This window comes from Chionomys nivalis, chromosome 7 (genome assembly GCF_950005125.1).
Source record: "Chionomys nivalis chromosome 7, mChiNiv1.1, whole genome shotgun sequence".
Classification (NCBI taxonomy): domain Eukaryota; kingdom Metazoa; phylum Chordata; class Mammalia; order Rodentia; family Cricetidae; genus Chionomys; species Chionomys nivalis.
The window spans coordinates 67,234,058-67,253,892 of record NC_080092.1 but is presented as its reverse complement, the minus strand read 5'-3'; the positions used below and the strand labels follow the sequence as shown (position 1 = coordinate 67,253,892).

The following is a 19,835-nucleotide window of genomic DNA, read 5'->3' as shown; positions in this document are numbered from 1 at the left end:
ACCTGCTTCCAGTGCTGTTCCCGGCATAGGTCCGTCCCTGCAGAAACCTTTTCAGGAGTACCTGGAGGCGCAGCGGCAGAAGCTCCACCACCGAAGCGAAGTGGGCAGCCCACAGGTGAGGACCCTCTTCTGGCTTCCCCCACTCAGCAGCTTCAGACTCAAATTAGATTCCCTTCTCTCCCGGTTTCTAGACAGAGTGAGTGAGGCTGTTTGTCAGTGTATTAGCAGGAGTTGGGGCACTGTGTATTCTCCACCGGGGAATGTGTCTTTGTGTCTCTCGGGTGTTTTCAGAAACAAGACTAGGGTAATGGAAGACAGTGGTTCTGTTGTGTACAGTGTTGTCTTGATCTTGAGTTATTACATACACTTCCAGAGCGAGTGAAAACGTTAGAAATTTTACCATCACCAAGTATTAGGTAACATGAACATGAATATCCTTTCTCATTTCTGCTGTGAGAAAGCTTTCTTCTTTTTACTTTTTCAAATAAAGCAAGCCTCCTACCACAGCTGACCTTCTAACTTGAATAAACTAAGCCTGGCCGTTTTGTCAGCAGTTCTGAGGTAGAGAGGAAAGAACCAGCAGGGATAAGTAAGGAGCAACCTGAACCAAGAAGCCGGGAGGAAAGCGGTTGTTTTCATTGACTTTAGACTCTTCCTGTAGCCCTTTGCTGCCGTCAGTTGTCCAAACACGGCTCCCATTTATGTGTTAAAAGCAGCTCTAACTTAAAACAAAGCTTGAGGTTTTTTTCCCCTCCCCAGCAAGATCTGCAAGGCAGCTGTAGAGAGTAGACTCTTAACCAAACCACTGTTCCCGGGGTCCAGGATGAAAGAATAGCCATCCTCCCCCACTCCCTAAACTATACAAGTTAGCATCCAGCAGAGTGAACTCAGGGTGGCCAAGTGTAAATTTCAGGATACCTAGAGAACAGTATCGAATTGTTTGGGTTGTCTAGGCAACCCTCAAGTTCTCATCATTTCTCTTGAAGTATTGTAAGTAATATCCTTCTGGCTGTTGAACGGTGGAAAGCCTTTTTCTTGAGTTGTTCTGCTTTCTCTCCTGCAGGGAGAAAACTGGTTGTCCTGGATGTTTGAGAAGCTGGTCGTGGTCATGGTGTGTTACTTTATCCTGTCTATCATTAACTCCATGGCACAAAGTTACGCCAAACGAGTCCAGCAGCGCTTGAACTCAGAGGAGAAAACTAAATAATCAGAGAAGGTTTTTATCTCCATAAGTTAGCATGGAGGGGTCCTGCTTCACATTGGGAGAGCTTTAACCAGGAAGGGAGATCCCCTTTTCCAGCCTTTATTGATTTTTAAAACATTCTTCCCGAAGCAGTTTAGTCCGTCTTTTACACTGACATACTTTTCCTTATGTATTAAGGTAAGGTCTCCACCCTCTGTCCAATCCACATTGTATTTCCTTAGGGTGGATGCGATGCTATGCTGCAGACGCAACAAAAATTGCCCTTCTGTTACTTTCAAAGGGCCCACATGGTACAATTGAAGAACTCCTGCCACGCTAAACGTTCTAAAGTATGTTAAATATGACAGGCTTTTTAGGCTTGTCACAAATGATTGTTTTTTTCTAAGTCATCAAATGTATATAAGTTATATATATTGGATAGCAGTTTTGCATGTCTATCATGGAACAATTTAATATGCCTTCCTTTCCCACCCTCAAAAAAGGCCATTTTATGATGCATTGCACACCCTCTGGGGAAATTGATCTTTAAATTTTGAGACAGGTATAAGGAAAATCTGGTTGGTGTCTCACAAATGAGTACACTATTTTTTATTCTGTATATTTAGAATGAAGTCATGAAAAACTTTATAAAGACATCTTTGATCATTCCGAAATTGTGTCCGTTTTCTTTAGTGCTACGGTTTTTTGCTTCTTTTTCACTTCTACCAAGTGAGTTGCAGCCTTGCCAAATATACTTAAAACTAGAATTGCCTAAGCTTTAATTGATTGCCTCAAAGCACCACCACCAAGATATCTTGTTATGCTAGACCCAGAGAGTGAGGTTCACATAGCATGGGAATCTCTTGCTTTGTATTAAAGAAAGAAGTAGTGACGTATAACTCAAAGGACATAGTGAGAACCACTCGTTCGTGTTCGTGTTCGCTTTAGCTGTTTGTATCTAACATTAACAGGTGGAAGTTTACTTCTGTGTGTTTCTGTGTTTTATTCTTAATGTGATTTTCCTTTGACATTTTTCTGATTGACCCTATTCATTTTGTTTTGCTTGGTAGGAAAATAAACCACTTTCTTTCCTAGAATTGGCGTTAAGCCTCGGCAGGCTAGAGATGCTTGCTTTGCTTTAAGTCCTGCCTGGGCACCTCTTGCTTGCCAACCGTCGTGACATCTGCATGGCTGTACCACCTTGTCGGGTAGCTTATCAGACTGATGTTGACTGTTGAATCTCATGGCAACAGCAGTCGATGGGCTGTCTGACATTTTGGTATCTTTCATCTGATCATCCACATCAAATGTTTTCATTCAAACATAACCCAGCATCATGGTTTACAGTCAATAATATGGTCCTTACATCTAATGACACTTGAAGGTACTGCAGCAGTATCGAGAGAAGACTAACTAGGAAATTGGGGTAGTAACAATCAAAACTAAATAAATAAAATGAAACATGATCTTGCCTCGTGGATTTTGGAAAGGTTGTTACTTAACTTTGTTTTTGGTTGACTGGTTGATTTTTGTTTGGTTGGGTTTTTTTGGTTTTGTTTTTTTCAGGGACTGACCAAACTTGAAAAGCAGTACCCAAATTAACAGATGGATTATTTATTTATTTACTTGCTTTTTTTTTTTTTTTTTTTTTTTTTTTTTTTTTTTGGTTTTTTCGAGACAGGGTTTCTCTGTGGTTTTGGAGCCTGTCCTGGAACTAGCTCTTGTAGACCAGGCTGGTCTCGAACTCACAGAGATCTGCCTGCATCTGCCTCCCAAGTGCTGGGATTAAAGGCGTGCGCCACCACCACCCGGCTTTACTTACTTACTTATTTGTTTATTTGAGGGAAGGTCTCACCATGTAGTCCAGACTAGTCTTGAACTCAAAAGTGCTGGGCTTAGACCAATATAATTTATATAGTCTTGGCTAGCTGGCATCAGAATCCCCATGCTGGGTTCCTGTTGTTTCATCTCCTTCACTATTTTATTTTGTGTTTACTTGAAGAAAAAGGAGGCTGAGTATGAACTATATTTGTATTATATTAAATCTTTGAGATTTATTTATAAACTTGATTCAGGGTAGAATATTAGAGAAAGAAAAACTATTTTCTAAGCTCAAAGTCTAGGAGACTAATCAAATCCCATACCCTGTTCATGTGTCCTGGATCCCAGCTGGAGCAGTGTAATAACCCTTCTGTCCAGGGGTTGCCTGGTTCCATTAACTACTAACATAGATACAGCTACATGCCTCAAAATACATTACTACTTAATTTGAGCCAGTAGGAGCCCAGAAGACTTGCAAGAGCGATGACTTGATAGTCCTTTGAACATGAGAGGGCTTGGGCACTCCAACTCTTTCTACATCAGTCTCATTTCCTTACTGCATCCCAGGTAAATGGCCCAGCAGCAGTCTGTACCCTTGAGAATGGGAGGCGCCAAGCCTGACTTCCATGACTCTGGAATCTGCATGTGTGCACACCCTGAATGGCAGAGCTCTAGGAAAGGACGTTTTCATTCACTTGGATGATGGGCACCTAGTGCGGTAGTTCTTACCTGTGGGTCATGACCCTTTGACAAACCTCTGTCTCCAAAAATAATTACAATTCATAACAGTAGCAAAATTACAGTTATGAAGAAGCAATGAAGTAGTTTTGTTGTTGGGGGTCACCACAACATGAAGAATTGTATTAAAGTGTCTAAGCATGAGGAAAGTTGAGAACCACTGGCCTAGTCCCACGGGCTCCTAACAATCTAGAAAAAGTTAAGAATGCAAATGGCATTTCCATGCCTGCTAGGTATGGAGTACATCCTGGAGTGAGTGTCCCAGCAGGCTCTGTGGTCTGTGGTATAAGGGGCAGGAGGAGAATCCTGTTCACAGGCTCTAGCTGGCACCCATCGAGTACAAACGCTGCCTTAAGCTCGGTAAGCTGCCTGCTGTAAATGTCCCCTAAACTTCAGTTGTTTTGTTCTTTTGCTTGTCCATTTGTTTGGAGGCGGGTTTTTCTGTGTAGTCCTGACTGTCTTGGTACTGTGTAGACCAGGCTAGCCTCAAACTCCCAAGTGCTGGGACTACCACACCTGACCTTAGCTCCAGATTTATAGACTGATCGTCAATAAGATAACCTATCATCAAGAAGATTTTATTATTTTTAATTAATGCATTGTGAGCATGTATTACAATGTCAAAAGAGGGCATTGTGTGCCCTGGACCTGGAATCACAGGTGATTGTAAGCTACTCAGTGTGGGTGTCAGGAACTGAACCGGGGCCTCTAACAGCTTTCCAGCTCTTGTCTTCAGTCTTTAAATTATCAAAGATTATCTTACACACATGCAGAAATGTCATAATGTATAGTAAGTGAAAAAGTGTATTTGCCCGAACAGGTCTTACTTTGCTTTGAGGGGCACCATGTTTTGGAGGTTGTGTGTTCCTGTGTGTCTGTGTGTGTCTCCTTTCCAGTGCTGGGGATGGACCCTTGGCTTGCTACATACATGATACTTGTAAACTTCACTCACATACATGATACTAGTAAACTTCATTCCAGCCTCAAGTGTTTTGTTAATGTAAACAGCACTTTATTTTTTGTGTGAGTGTACACATACCACAGTGAGTTCATGAAAATTAGAGGACAACTTATGGCTATCAGTTCTCTCTTCCTACTGCACGAGTCTCAGGAATCAACCTCGGGTCTTCAGTCTTGGTGCTGGGCACCTCTGTCACAAAGCCTAGAAAAGTATTTTTAAAAGTTTAAATTAGAGCCAGGCAGTGGCGGCACATGCCTTTAATCCCAGCCCTTGAGAGGCAAAGGAAGATGGATCTTAGTGAGTTCAAGATCAGACTAGTCCACTCTTCAAGCGTTCCAAGACAGTCACGACTGTTAACAGGTGGGGGTGGGGGGAAGCCGGGCAGGGGTGGTGCACACTTTTAATCCCAGTACTCGGGAGGCGGATGCGTACAGATCTCTGTGAGTTCTAGACCAGACTGGTCTACTAGAGTTAGTTCCAGGACAGGCTCTAAAGCGACACAGAGAAACCCTGTCTCGGAAAAAAAAAAAAGTTCAAATTAGGCTAGTCATGGTGACTCACCTTTGATCCCAGCACTTGGGATTTTGCCAAGTTTGAAGCCATCCTGACCTACATAGCCCTAGAACAGCCAGGGCTACATGATAATGTATCAAGAGAAAACAGCAAAATTAATAAGCAGACTTGGTGACGCGTCCCTGTGATCTCAGCGCTAGGGAATCTGAGGCTTTGCAGTCTTGCAATTGACGCCAGTAAGACCCTAGCTCAAAAGGGAGAAATCCTGGCAGTGGGGGCACGTGCTTTCAATCCCAGCACTCAGAAGCAGGCAGATCTCTGGGAGCTCGGGGTCAGCCTGGTCTGTAGAGTGAGTTCCAGGACAGCCAAGGCCACACAGTTAAATCCTATCTTGGGGGGGGTGGGGGGACGGGGAATGAAAAAAAAGAAGGGAAGGGGGTAGGGAGGGGTTTTGAAAGTAAAAGAATTTACTAGAAGGTAGGAAAAAAAAGGGGATAGGGCCTGCCTATTGGCTGAGCAGATAAAGGTGCTTACTGCTGAGTCTGCCCACCCACATGGTGGAAGGAGAACCAGCGCCTGCAAATTATCCTTGAACCTCCACAGACACACTGCAGCTTGGGTAGACGTCAGAAAGTTTGAAATGGAAACAGCAGCTTTCAGAACCTTAGAATAAACTAAATCCACGTTGTCTAGTATGGCTTACTAGGTGAACCTGCTTAAAATAAAGATTTGATGGCATGTCAGAGCTTTTTGTTTTGCTTGTTTCAAGGCAGGGCTTCTCTGTGTAGCCCCGGCTGTCCTGTAACTCTGCTGACCAGGCTGGCCTCAAACTCAAAGTGCTGGGCTTAAAGGCGTGCACCCAGCCTGGTCTTTTTTAATAGACACAAAAAGCTACTCATTGTCTTCATGAATAACTTGGTTCGTGTGCATGTGCTGGCGACAGTGTAGCCTATGAGATTGGTCTGCCTCGGCTGTGGACTGTTCCGATCATAGGTAACACATTACCTGGCTTGAATCGTTACTTTGAATGTGCAGCTAAGAATTAATCTAGTAAGAATTTAGGACCATTTTTTTTTTTAAATATTTATTTATTTTGTATACACATGTATGCCGCAGGCCAGAAGAGGGCACCAGACCTCATTACAGATGGTTGTGAGCCACCATGTGGTTGCTGGGAATTGAACTCAGGACCTTTGGAAGAGCAGACAACGCTCTTAACCACTGAGCCATCTCTCCAGCCCCTTAGGACCATTTTTTAAAGCCAATTTCCTATCTCATACTAGCCGACCTCCTCTGCCATTCTGCCGTATTTTATGGCGTGATGTGCTCCAGGGATCTGTTGTGTCTGAAAACACCCCTGTTTTCAGACAACCCAGAAGAGGGCCTGTAGTCTACGTGTGCTAGACCGGCAATTGACAGGGGCTTGGGTTCCGGTCCCTTCCCTGCAGGGCCAAGAGTCCACCTGAGGTAACGCGTTTGCCTTGGAGGTGCGGCCAGGAATTGCAGCAGATACCCACCAGCGTGCATTTGCATATTTAACCTGTTCTGGGAAAAGACCTTACAGAAGCCAGTGCTACCGGGCTGCCTCCTCGGCCTTGAGAACTGCACAGGGCTTGATAGGCAGGTGCCAGCTGTCCTCGCTCTTTGACCTGCACAGATTTCTGTGTGGGCGTTAATACTAAAATAAAAGGGAGGTGCTTTTAGATGGCCCCTGCTCTCCGCCCGCCAGGATTCACTTCCGAGCTGAGCTTAGATTCTCCAGTCCGGAGGCTGACCCAGATCCAGTGAGGATGCTCGGTTTGCACGTGGCTGGCTGACCTAGGAACAGACAGAAACGCAGCTTTGGATGCTCATTATCCAGACCCACCAGCGAGTGGCTCTCAAACCTGGACGTCGAGTCCTCTCAAGCAGCATTTTTCACACATGAGAGCCGTCTCCTTGAGTCTAGCTTTTGCTGTAACTTCGCCATGAGCCATTGTAGGACACTGGAGTCTTTAGGGTACTTTTCAGTCCTGATCTCAATTGCTTCGGGAAGGAAGAGAATTTTACGGTGCAGGGACTGTATGGAAATCCCCTTCTCCATTTGAAGCCAGGTGTCCAACCTATTTGTTAGCCATTTCCAAGTGACTCAAAGGACAGACAGGAAGTGCCTGGACACATTCCAGCACCATTTCTACAAACCAGCCCTTATTTGCACTGGAAACCACATTCCAGAATTCTGAGGGGCTCTAGGCTCCTGGACCTCAGCCATCTATGCCAAGAGACAGTTGATGGTTTTCTGGAGGCCTCTGTAGCCATTCTTCCCTCTCCACTATCCCAATGTGACGTTTACAGTCTTTTCCTGGGGCCCTTCGGACTGACCCAGCTGGTCAGCGTTGCTTAATTGTGTTTTAGGCTGTTTCAGATCAAAAAGAAAAATGTTTTGAGGTAGTAAGGCCAGTTAGGCATTCGGAAAAAGGGGTGACCATGATTTTCCCTGGAGGTTAGATTGTTGTTGCTGTCCTCCAGCTCCTCGGCCTGAGCCCGGCTTGCTGGCCATGTCCCCAGTCACTTTTTTTTTTTTTTGAGGCAGTTTATTTGTATAGCCTTGGGTGTCCTGGAACTCACTCTGTAGACCAGGCCTGGCCTCGAACTCACAGAGATCCACCTGCCTCTACCTCCCTAGTGGTGAAATTAAGAATGTTCTCCACACTGCCTGACCCAGTCACTTCAAAAAGGCCAAAAATAAAGTGAGACAGTCTCTCCCTCAACCCCTTCCCTCCAGCTGGAGAGTAAGCCCGCCTGGGCCTCCAGCAGAGTCGCCCACAGTGTGGCAGTGCTCTCCCCAAGGACCTGTTTTGCCCGTTGCATGGCCCCTTCCCTCTCCTAGGCCACGTGGCACTTTACACTCCGCAGTGCTGAGGGCTCCCAGGGACCTCTTTGCCGCACCCTGAACCAGGAAGCAGGGAGTTGCTGTAACTGATGACTGCTTGCTTGGTACAGAACACTTTTCAGTGTCTTGTCGAGTGTATTGTACTTAGTCATTTAATCCTTACTGCAACCCAGGAGGGCATTGAGAACGGGAGGTTCAGCAGTTTGTGGGTGGTGAGGGCACAGACGAGGAAGTAGCCTTGTAGGCCTTGGCACTGCCCTGCTTACGCACCCTGTTATGTAGAAATCAGTGCAAAAGTTCAAGCTGCATCTTGTGATCACTGAGTTGGTGGAGAAAGGAAGACAGCAGAAAACCAAGGCCACTGCCTCAGAAGTCAGGCGTTTTCCCCTCCCTAGCCTTCCTGTCTGGTCAGATTCCCAGAATGCTCGGGGTGGTAACAATGATTACTAAACAATTCGTGTTTATATAGGCCTTTTCTTTTTTTCTTTTTTTTTTTTTTCAATTTTGGAGCAAGGTCTCACTTTGTGGCCCTGGCTGGTCTGTAATTTACCGAGATCTGCTTGCCTCTGCCTCCCGAGTCCTAGGATTAAAGCCATGTACCATCCTTCGTTTTGAGAATGCACCCATACCTTGAATGGTTCTTTTAATTTCCTCACGGCATGTTGTTAGCTGCACTTTAGAGGGGAGAGGGCAGAATATGGTGGTACTCCTTGGTGATTTTTGGTTTGGGTTTTTCAAGGCAGGGTTCCTCTGTATCTTTAGATCCTGTCCCGGAACTCACTCTATAGACCAGGCTGGCCTCGAACTCACAGAGATCCATTTGTCTCTGCCTTCTGAGTGCTGGGACTAAAGGCGTGTGCCAATCAGAAAACTTGGCAGCGAATACCCCAAGTGGGTGAAGCCGGGTATGGTGGCATGCCCTGTAATCCCAGCACTTGGGAGGGAAAGGCAGGAAGACCAGGGGTTGAAGGCCAACCTGGCCTAGATGAGACCCCCAGTTTGAGAGAAACAATAGTAGTAGGGGCTGTGTGGGGTTGTGTAGAAGAGGCGAGATCAGTGAATGTACCAACTGGGGTCATCTCTTCCTCGCTATAGTCTGATTTCTTGAGGGTCCTCTGGACCGTGACACGGTTCATAATAGAACCTAGCATGCGCAAAGCTGTAGATTCAGTCGGTAGAGCCACCAGCAAAAGGAAGGGTACTTAACTTACAATTCATTTGTCCGTTTTCTAGTGTTGGGTCTGCTTTTGCCCCTAGAACATTATCTCTAAGGGTCCATGTGTGTGCAGCCAACAGCATGTGCTGAGTGGGCTCTGCAGCTGTCCAGTTAGGAGCTACTGTCCTGTTAGAGGCCGGGGTGTGGGGCTGGGGAGATGGCTCGGTGGGTCAAATGCTTGTCACACAAGCCTGAGGCCCGAGTGGATTCCCCAGTGTCCACATCTGGATCCCAGCACTAGGGGAGCAGAAACCAGAGGGTCCCCAGAGTTCACTGTCCAGTTAACCCAGTTAGTCAGTGAATTCTGTGAGAGACCGTGACTTTGAGCCAATGTCCTCGGCTTTCCCGTAAGCACAGCAGCCTTCACTTGTGTAGCATTTAATGAAAAGATGCCACTGTGAGTAGAGCTTTGAGTGACAGGAAACTGAAACTTCCCCTCCCCTGTCTGCCCCTGGCTCCTCCCTGTGAGGCTGGAGGGTGGTGATTCCTGGATGCATGGTCTTTCTATATAAGGAGAAAAGTTGGTACCGGGTGTTGCTGTCTTCCCCTGGATCACAGCTGCAGCCAGGAGCCCAGATGTGTTTCCAAGGCAGAGTGAGGGCTTTTCCCAGCCGCCTCTGCCAAAACCAAAGGCAGCATCTTCTGGAGTGTGTGGTGAAGGCAGTTTTCCACTTGGCTGCTTTGGTGCTGAGGTCGTTTACATGTTTTAGTAAATGAGTTATAGCCTATTGAAGTTGGCCGAGTAGGCACTCAGAATAAATGGCATGTGACCACAACACCGCCACTCGAGGAGCTTCAGGCTCCAGCAGGAGAGGTTTCGTCTGTGTATCCCCTTGTGCTGGAGAATGGGTGACAGCGAATTCCACTTGCAGGTTCCTGTACTGTTTTCAAAGACCAGGAGGATTGGGGTATCTCCATTCTAGGGTTCTCATGAAACCTGCCGTAAGTAGCTGCTGATCCTGTGAAGACGTGGACAAGGATTTCTGAGGAGGGATGCCTGCATAATTCTTTCAAATGTAGCAGTCAATTCTCGGATTCTCTGCGTTTCAAAAGTAAAGGAGTCCAGAGATAGGGTGCCAGCTCAGCACCTGCTGCTCTTCCAGAGGACCCAGTGTCCTCTTCCAGCCTTTATGAACAATGGGTATGGTTACACATTCATGCAAGCAAAACACTTGTACAAAGACTCCATGGAGGGCTGGTGATGCGGCATAGGTGGTAGAGGGCTTGCCTGGCATGCAGGAAGCCCTGGACCCCTTGTCCTGCACTGCCTGAATCCCAGGACTGAGGAGGTGATCACAAACTCAAGGGCACACCTCCACCTCGGGAGATAGCTAGCATTAACACACGCTGCTTTTCTAGAGGACCCATGTTCGCCTGACAGCACCCGTGCTGGTAACCCCAGTTCCAGGAGATCCTGTTCCTTCTTCCGATCTTCACAGGCGCCTGTGTACCCGTGGCTTACATTTACAGCCCTCGACTAAATGACCTGGCGCAGCAATCAGAGAGGAGCCTGGAATACCTGAGACCTTATCAGTGGGGGAACTCCCTAGTCCCAGCAGAAGGAAGTAAAAAGGCCTTTGAGGTGTACTTTTTCCTAATCAACTCCTCTCACCCTTTGTTAAAGCTTCTGACTCACTAGACGTCAGTCTCTGTTCTTCAGACTGTTTCCATGTGGGTGTAACATCCTTTAATAAATTATTTTCCTGAGCCACAGTGTTGGGTGCCTGACATCTCAGCTACTTGGGAGGCTGAGACAGAAAGAAGCTCATCTCATCTGGAGCCAGAAGTTCAGAGCAATATAGCAAAAACAAAGATGGCAGACATCAATTATTACAGTGTTTGCCTGGTCAGCAGGAAGCCTTGGGCTCCCTAACACCACCTAGACTAGCCAAGGCAGTGCACACCTGTGATCCCAGATACACAGTTGGTGAAGTGCTTTATGTGTGGACAGTTTGTCCTTGTGGGTCTGTGCACCATGTGTGGACCTAATGCCCAAGGAGGCCAGATGGCATTAGATCTCCAGGCACCGGGGCTACAGAAGGTTGTAAGCCACCATGTGGGTACTGGAACTCCAACCCAGCACCCAGGAAGAGCAACCAGTGCTCTTAGTTTCTGAGCCAAAGACTCCGTCTTTAAAAAAAAAAAAAGAAAGAAAGAAAAAAAAGAAAAGAAAAAAAACCCTGGGTCTCCAGACAAAAGTGAGAGGAGAGCAAGGATGGTTAAGTAGGAAAAGGTGCTTGCCCCAGAAGGCTGGTGACCTGGGTTCAATCCCCAGGACCCACGAAGTGGAAGGAAAGAGCTGACTCCCAAAAATGTCCTCTGACCTCCATACACAAATAGCCCTCTGTGTCACCTTGACTATCCTGAAGATAGCTCTGTAGACCAGGCTGGCCTCAAACTCAGAAATCCACCTGCCTCTGCCTCTTGAGTGCTGGAATTAAAACAGGACCCTTTGGAAGAAGAGTCAGCACTCCTAACTGCTGAACTACCTCTTCAGTTCTACACTCAATAGTTAATTCTGTTTATTACTTATTACTCACGGAAGCCAAAGGGCAATTTACAGGGGTTATTTCTCTCCTTCCACCCCATGGGTTGGGGAAACTGAACTCAGGTCATGAGGTTGGTGGTCCTGACTTTACCTGCTGAATTACATTGCTGGTCTGTTCTGGTTTAGAGGCGAGGCACGATCTCATGTGTCCCAGCCTGGCCTGGAATGCTCTATGTGACCAAGGGTGATCCCAGAGTGCTGGGATTACGGGCATGCTGTGCTCAATTTATGTAGTGCTGGGTGTTGAACCTAGAACTTCAAACATGGTAGGCCAGTGCTCTGCTATCCTAGCCACTTGTTTGACATAGGGCTCCTTGTAGCCCAGGTTGGACTTGAACTCCTGATCCTCCTGTCATCAATTCCCAAGTGTTGGGATTACAGACCTGCACCACCAGACCAGGGTGATTTTTAATTCTGTTGTGAGGCTGGAGAGTCAGCAGCTGGGAGCACTTGCTGTCCAGTTCTGAGAATCTTAATAGGCTTCCCCATGTTCCTGTCGCTTGACAGCTGGAGCGAGAGACCTAAATTCATCTGTCCAGTAAATGTGGAGTCTCTTGTGAGCCAGGAAAATGCTCGACAGCATGGAACATAGCTCGCGTTGAGCATCTTCCAGACAGAGGCAGGTTAGACTCATCTCTGTACCCCACTCTTAGGGGTCTTTCCTTACAGGTGTTTGGTGGATGTTTGTCGAATTCAGCTCACATCCTGCCCCTGCATACTGATCTCAGAGGTCCAGCCTAAACCCTTTTTTTCCAAAAGGAAAACTCCCTGCTTTTGCCTTATGTCTTTTTTTTCCCCAGATAGGGTTTCTCTGTGTTATCCTGCCTGACCTAGAACTTGCTCTGTAGACCAGGCTGGCCTCAAACTCAGAGATACACCTACTTCTGCCTGCATTAAAGGCGTGTGCAGCCTCTGCCTGGCTTGGGTTTCTTACTCTCTTGTTCCCATGCCCTCTCACCTAGTAAGTATAAGGAAGTTTTCTTCACACTTCTGCAAGTTCCTGAACTTTGTTCTGGAACTATCTAGAACAACTCAATCACACATATCTCATTTAAAACCTAATTTGAAAGCATTTGCCTAATTTTAAATTTTAAGGAGAAATAGATACAATTAATATTACCAGCCTAATATCCATAAAATTACAGTAATTAAAGTATTAATATTTTGGGCTGGAGAGATGGTTCAGTTGTTAAGAGCACTGGCTGCTCTTCCACAGGACCTGGGTTCATTCCCACCACCCACAACTGTAACTCCAGTTCTGGAGAATCCTATTCCCTCACACAGACATACATGCAGACATCAGTGCACATATAAAAATATAACATCAACCAGGTGGTGGTGGCACACACCTTTAATCTCAGCATTTGGGAGGCAGAAACAGGCAGATCTCTGTGAGTTCAAGGCCAGCCACCAGAGAGTGATTTCCAGGACAGGCTCCAAAGCTACAGAGAAACCCTGTCTTGAAAAACTAGAATGAATGAATGAAAATGTAAAGAATCATTGTAAGAGAATGTTTAAAATATTAATATTTCATATTTTTTTATTCAAGTCTTTTTCCCTTGTAGCATTGGAGATCAAACCCTGGGCCTTGCACGCACTAGCCAAGTCCTTGCCATCTGTCTACTGCCTTCCCTTCACAATACTGTCTCAGAAGTCTGATGCATTGTCTACATTCATAGCACTAACCACGTGTGCTCAGTGGTGATATTGCTGGACAGATGGGAACTGTGTACCACTTAAATACTAAAATACGCCAGGCAGTGGTGGCACATGCCTTGAATCTCAGCACTCTCTGTGAGTTCAAGGCCAGCCTGGTCTACAGAGTGAGTTCCAGGACAGTCAGGACTACACAGAGAAACCCTGTCTCAAAAAAAATTAAAAAAATAAATAAAACCCTTAAAGTTAAAGAGAGCAAGAAAGCCAGAGAAACATCTATGACAATGACTTCACTGGCAAGAGAGAACTCTGACAAAGCAGCATTACTTGCTCAGTGATGTGCCGTTTAAAGCTTTTTTTTTTAACCGCTGAGCCATCTCTCCAGCCCCCCGTTTAAAGCTTTTAAAGAGTTTAAAATAATTTCTTGGTTTTTGTTTTTTATAGAGCCCAGGCCTCCTCTTGATCCCGCACATTTCTGGCCCTGCTCTCACAAGGACCACAACACCTAGGCTCTTTTTAAATTGTTCTTTTAACCTAGTCATAGACTTCACCCTTAGGTAAAGCCAGCAATTTATTTATTTATTTATTTATTTATTTATTTATTTATTTATTTATTTATTTATTTATTTATTTATTTTTGTTTCTCGAGACAGGGTTTCTCTGTGGTTTTGGAGTCTGTCCTGGAACTAGCTCTTGTAGACCAGGCTGGTCTCGAACTCACAGAGATCCGCCTGCCTCTAAAGCCAGCAATTTAAAGACCAGGCATGGTGGCACACATTAGTGATCTCAGCACTTGGGAAGCAGAGACAGGCAGGTCTCGGTGATTTCAAGGTTAGCCTGGGCTACTTAGTAGGGTGTTGTCTCAAAAACAAAACAAAAACAAAAAACAAATGGCTTTTGAAATGCTTATAAGCTGCAGTTTGGGGCGTCTTCTCTGTCTCTCGTTTGTTTCCATGGCTTGAACTTTCTATTTTCTTCTACCCAACCCGAACAGACAGTTTCCCAGGAAACTGGAAGCATCTGCATAGTTTATCGCAGCTCCCTGTGCGCATGCGCGTTCCTGCTTGTAGAGGTGGAGTCCTGTCTGCTGCTAAGGTTGACCTCGCGTCTTCCAAGACATTTCAGGCTGTAGGAACACGACATTAGTAAATAAAAAATATAGACCCTGGTTTTTTTAGTTCACATTCCTAACCCCACACACAAAAGATATTTTTGATTGATGAGGGATGAGACAGTGTCTTTTCAGATATTTAGTCATCAAAAATGACAAGTCGGCCGAGAAACCCATATTTAGTAAGAAGATGGAGGGCGAAGCAAGGGTGGACTGCCAGATGTGGGCTCCTGGGAAGGGAACGATGGGAGGGGGACATATGGAGCATGTCTGAAAACAAAACATTGGACAAGTATTCAAGTGTGATAAACACGGTGGTCAGAGGAGGAATCGTTGGTATGCATGCTGCAGAGTTGTCCCAGGCCAGAAGAGACATTGCAACATCCAAAGCCCAGGCCAGCACTCCCATTTGCTGTTGTTTCTGGAACTGTGTTCTTTCCCATTAAAAAAAAAAAAAAAAAAAAAAAAAAAAAAAAAAAAAAAAAAAAAAAAAAAGTTGAATATATACACAGTCAAAAGCAATAATTAAAAAGCCAGAATCGTAGTAGCTTCATGCAGAAAAAGAAACCCTGCCTTGTGAGCTCTTCTATCCCCCTGCAGTACTGATCTGCATCCATACGTAACACCTCGATGGTCCTACCAAGCACTGAAGACATCACTGAACGAATGAATGAACTGGCTGAGAGCAGGGGGCTCTAAATGATTGATGGGTGAAATGAAAGACTTTACAAGGAACTGCAACTGCTGCTGGCGGGGGCGGGGCGGGGGTCCAGAGCTGGAAGGGAAGCAGAGGGCCAAGTGGGAAGAGACGGGATGGCTTCTGCAGTTTAGAGGAAAAGGCTGAGGAGACAAGGCGGTGAGAAAACTCGAAAAGAAGCAGCCTGTGCTCGCACCACACCCCTCACCTGTGTTTCCTTGTAGTCTAGGCTGGCCCTCCTTTCCTGAGTCTCCTGAAGCCTCGGGATTACAGGTGTGCGCCACTGTGCTTGACTTCAGCATTACATTCCCAAGTTTTCTCAATCCACCTGGGAGCTCCAGTCTTTGCTTTCTCTCTGGTAGGAGCAATTCTGATACCATCTTAAATTCCAAAGCTTTGACTTCAGCCTCCTCATGGATTGAGTTCGTTTGGTTGAGGCAGGAGCATCTCAACGTATTGCCACGGTTGACCTCAGTCCTGGGCTCAAATAATCCCCGTGCCTCAGCCTCCCTTACAGTTGAGACTCTAAGTAGGTACCACCACACCTGGCCTCTAGTGTTAATTTTTGATAAAACTGCAACTCTCAAAAAAGATCATTACAATTTTTTTTGAAAACACCATTTTCTGTGTAAATGTTTAAAACAAGCTTAAAATATTTTGCTATCCACATATATCAAATAATGGTGTGCTTGAAGGAAATGTTCAAACATACGGATGGGGCCTGAGTGCTTGTAGGAATTTCCTTCTCATAGTCACCTGCTGTTGATTATATGGATTTCAGATAAAATATCTCCACCCCGTCTGTACCTCCTGAATTCCTGTCTCCAGTATCAAGTGATTTCAACTGCTGACTTCTCTCATGCATTCCTTCTAGCAAGATCCCTGAGTCAGCTCACCCCAGTGAGCTCATGCAGCCACGGATCTTCATGAACATTGGTTTCGTCCAGGAAGTCCTGAAGAATTCTGTCTTGTGAGAATTATGATCTAATTATTTCTCAAGTATATTTGAGTTAACAAAACGCAGCCAGTGGGGTGTGCCTTCTGACAGCCAAACAGACCACTTTCTGCATTCCTTTGAAATAAGATATAGTCCAGTATTTTAAACCATAGCAACAGTTGATAAGAAAAACAGCAAAAAGGTAATCATTTCCATATGGAAAGAAAAGCAAGAAGGCAGCAAAGCTGGGAACCATTGTTTTTCCATGTAGCAAAATAAGTTACTACCAGTAGACTGGGCAGAAATAGCCAACCTCCTATTTATGTTTGTTGATACACTCTGTGTGTGATGTATTTCATTGAAACACAATGTTTCCTTCCAGCATACTGGCAAATTTTTTGTGCCTGTGGTTCTTCAGAGTGAAACTAACACCCTCCTCTATTAATTTCAGTACTGTATAGGCTGTGTGATAATGTTCTCAGTTTCAAAAAACCTATGGGTGAGTGGTATTTTTACTTTGGGGTCACAAGAATGGCTCACCTGAGCCAGGGGTGCATACCTTTAATCCCAGCACTCAGGAGGCAGAGGCAGGCGGATCTCTGTGAGTTCGAGGCCAACCCGGTTTACATGAGCTAGTTCCAGCAGAACAGGCTCCAAAGCTACAGAGAAACCCTGTCTTGAAAAAACAAAAAAAAAAAAAAAAAAAAGGCTCTCCTGGTGAAGGTGCCTGCCACCAGGCCTTATGATCTGAGGGTGATCCTCCTCCAGACACAGAACCAACTTCTCCAAGTTGCCTTCTGATTCTCGAATCCACACGGTGGTACAAGCATGTCCACACACTCACACAAACACACACAATAATAAATAATGCAAATTTACAGAAAAGTATGTAAGCTGCCCACTATAGCAACTCAAAACCTAGTAGTCTTTAGAACAGCAGCTGAATAAAGTCAGTTTCTGCTCTGACAGTCTACAGTTCCACAGCCAAACTGACCGTGAACTGACCTAGTTCACTCATTCCCAGGGGGTTGAAGGAAAGCAAACAATTAGCACATTTACCTGTTTACTTTAAAAAAAAAAAAAAAAGCTGGGTGTGGTGGCCACATCTTTAATTCCAGCACTCAGGAGGCAGAGGCAATTGGATCTCTGTGAATTTGAGGTCCATCTGGTCTACATAGTGAGTTCGAAACCAGCCAGGGCTGCACAGTGAGACCCTGTTTCAAAATAAATATTTAATATGTGTGGGTGCATGCATATGCCATTGCACATATGTGGGCAGAGAAATGTAGGTCCAGGGATGAATCTCAGTTGTCAGGCTTGGCAGCAGGTGCCTTCACCTGCCGAGGCATCTCTCGAAGCCCTGGCTTTGATTTTATTTATTTATTTATTTATTTATTTATTTATTATGTATACAATATTCTATCTGTGTGTGTGTCTGCAGACCAGAAGAGGGCAGCAGATCTCGTTACAGATGGTTGTGAGCCACCATGGGGTTGCCGGGAATTGAACTCATGACCTTTGGAAGAGCAGGCAATGCTCTTAACCACTGAGCCATATCTCCAGCCCCTGATTCCTTCCATGTGTGCCTGAATGCCAGAAGGGGGCGCTGGGTCTCATTATAGATGGCTGTGAGCCACCATGTGGTTGCTGGGAATTGAACTCAGGACCTCTGGAAGAGCAGTCAGTGCTCTTAACCACTGAGCCATTTCTCCAGCCTCCTGGCTTTGATTTTTGAGACAAGGTCTTGCTGTCTGACCTGGAACTTGGTGTGTACTCAAGCTGTCCATTGACTCGTGATCCCTGTGCCTCCATCTCTCAAAAGCTGGGATTTCAACTGTTTGCAACAATGCCTAAGCTTTTTTTTTTTTTTTTGATTTTCGAGACAGGGTTTCTCTGTGGTTTTGGAGCCTGTCCTGGAACTAGCTCTTGTAGACCAGGCTGGTCTCGAACTCACAGAGATCCACCTGCCTCTGCCTCCCGAGTGCTAGGATTAAAGACGTGCGCCACCATCGCCCGGCCTTTGGTTTTGTTTTTATGTGAGATTTTATTCTGATAAAGAAATGTTGCCAGGGCTAGTACCAGGGAGATTTTCTCTTACATTTGCATCTACTATTTTAGATTTAGGACTTTTGTTTAGGTCTCCTTTCTACTTTCAGATAAATTTTGAAAAAATATAAAATAAAGGGCTGGAGAGATGACTCAGCGGTTAAGAGCATTGTCTGTTCTTCCAAAGGTCCTGAGTTCAAATCCCAGCAACCACATGGTGGCTCACAACCATCTGTAATGAGGTCTGGTGCACTCTTCTGGCCTGTAAACAGAATATTGTATACATAATAAATAAATAAATTTAAATATATATATAATAAATATCCCCAATATTCCTTTTTATTATTATTGTTTTGGTTTTTTTTTTTTGAGATAGGGGTTTCTCTAACAGTCCTGGCTGTCCTGAAACTAGCTCTTGTAGACCAGGCTGACCTTGAATTCACTGAGAACCACCTGCCTCTGCTTTCTGAGTGCTGGGATTAAAGGCCACTGCCCCGCTCCAATGTTCATTTTTAAATAGCTGTGTAAAGTAGCTTACTTTGTTCAGAGTCAATGGTCGCGCTGTAGCATTTGACAACATCTCCCTCTTGTGGCGCGATGCAGTCATTTCCAAAGGTAAATATACTTACAGTAGCGTAGCTCTCAGACCCAAGTAGTGGCTGATGCTCAACACTCGGGAGATCATAGTGTGCTTCAGGCCTTCCTGGGCTACAGAGACCCTGCCTCAAAAAACAAACAGAATCCACGCTAGGACTGGAGGGATGGCTCAGGGTGGAGAGTACTTACTGCACTCGCAGAGAAGAGAGTTCAGTTCCCAGAACGAGCACCTCTACCTCCAGCTCCAGAGGACATAATGTCTCCTTCTGGCTTCCACGGGTACCTTCATGCATGTACACAGCCACACACAGCACATGCACAAGTGCGCATGCACACACACACATACACACACACAAATCTTTTTTTAAACCCCGGATGAATACTTAAAAGTAATTATTTGCTTTCATTTGAACTGTGAACGCTTATGTCGTGTTCAGTAAGTCTTTTCTGAGTAAAGAGGGAAGATTTAGAAACATGGAGAACTCCTTGGATTCTTTTTTTTTTTTTTTTTTTTTTTTTTTTGGTTTTTCGAGACAGGGTTTCTCTGTGGTTTTGGAGCCTGTCCTGGAACTAGCTCTTGTAGACCAGGCTGGTCTCGAACTCACAGCGATCCGCCTGCCTCTGCCTCCCGAGTGCTAGGATTAAAGGCGTGCGCCACCACCGCCCGGCTTTTTTTTTTTAAATATTTATTTATTATGTATACAATATTCTGTCTGTGTGTATGCCTGCAGGCCAGAAGAGGGCACCAGACCCCATTACAGATGGTTGTGAGCCACCATGTGGTTGCTGGGAATTGAACTCAGGACCTTTGGAAGAGCAGGCAATGTTCTTAACCACTGAGCCATCTCTCCAGCCCCCAACTCCTTGGATTCTTACAGCTCTGTTTGCCAAGTGTTTTGGAATTCTTTTAAATGAGGCTCCAAGGGGCACAGAGCTGCC

At 45.4% G+C, this 19,835-nt stretch overlaps 1 protein-coding gene across 1 annotated transcript in view; it reads left to right on the top strand.

Moving 5' to 3' along the window:
- Vmp1 (vacuole membrane protein 1) overlaps positions 1–2,117 on the top strand; it is a 101,051-nt gene extending 98,934 nt beyond the window's left edge. The window contains exons 11-12 of the mRNA XM_057775544.1: positions 13–115; positions 1,064–2,117. Coding sequence (XP_057631527.1) covers positions 13–115; positions 1,064–1,207 — 247 coding nt within the window. The 3' untranslated portion in view covers positions 1,208–2,117. The remainder of the gene's footprint in view (positions 1–12; positions 116–1,063) is intronic.
- Positions 2,118–19,835: the final 17,718 nt, after the last annotated feature.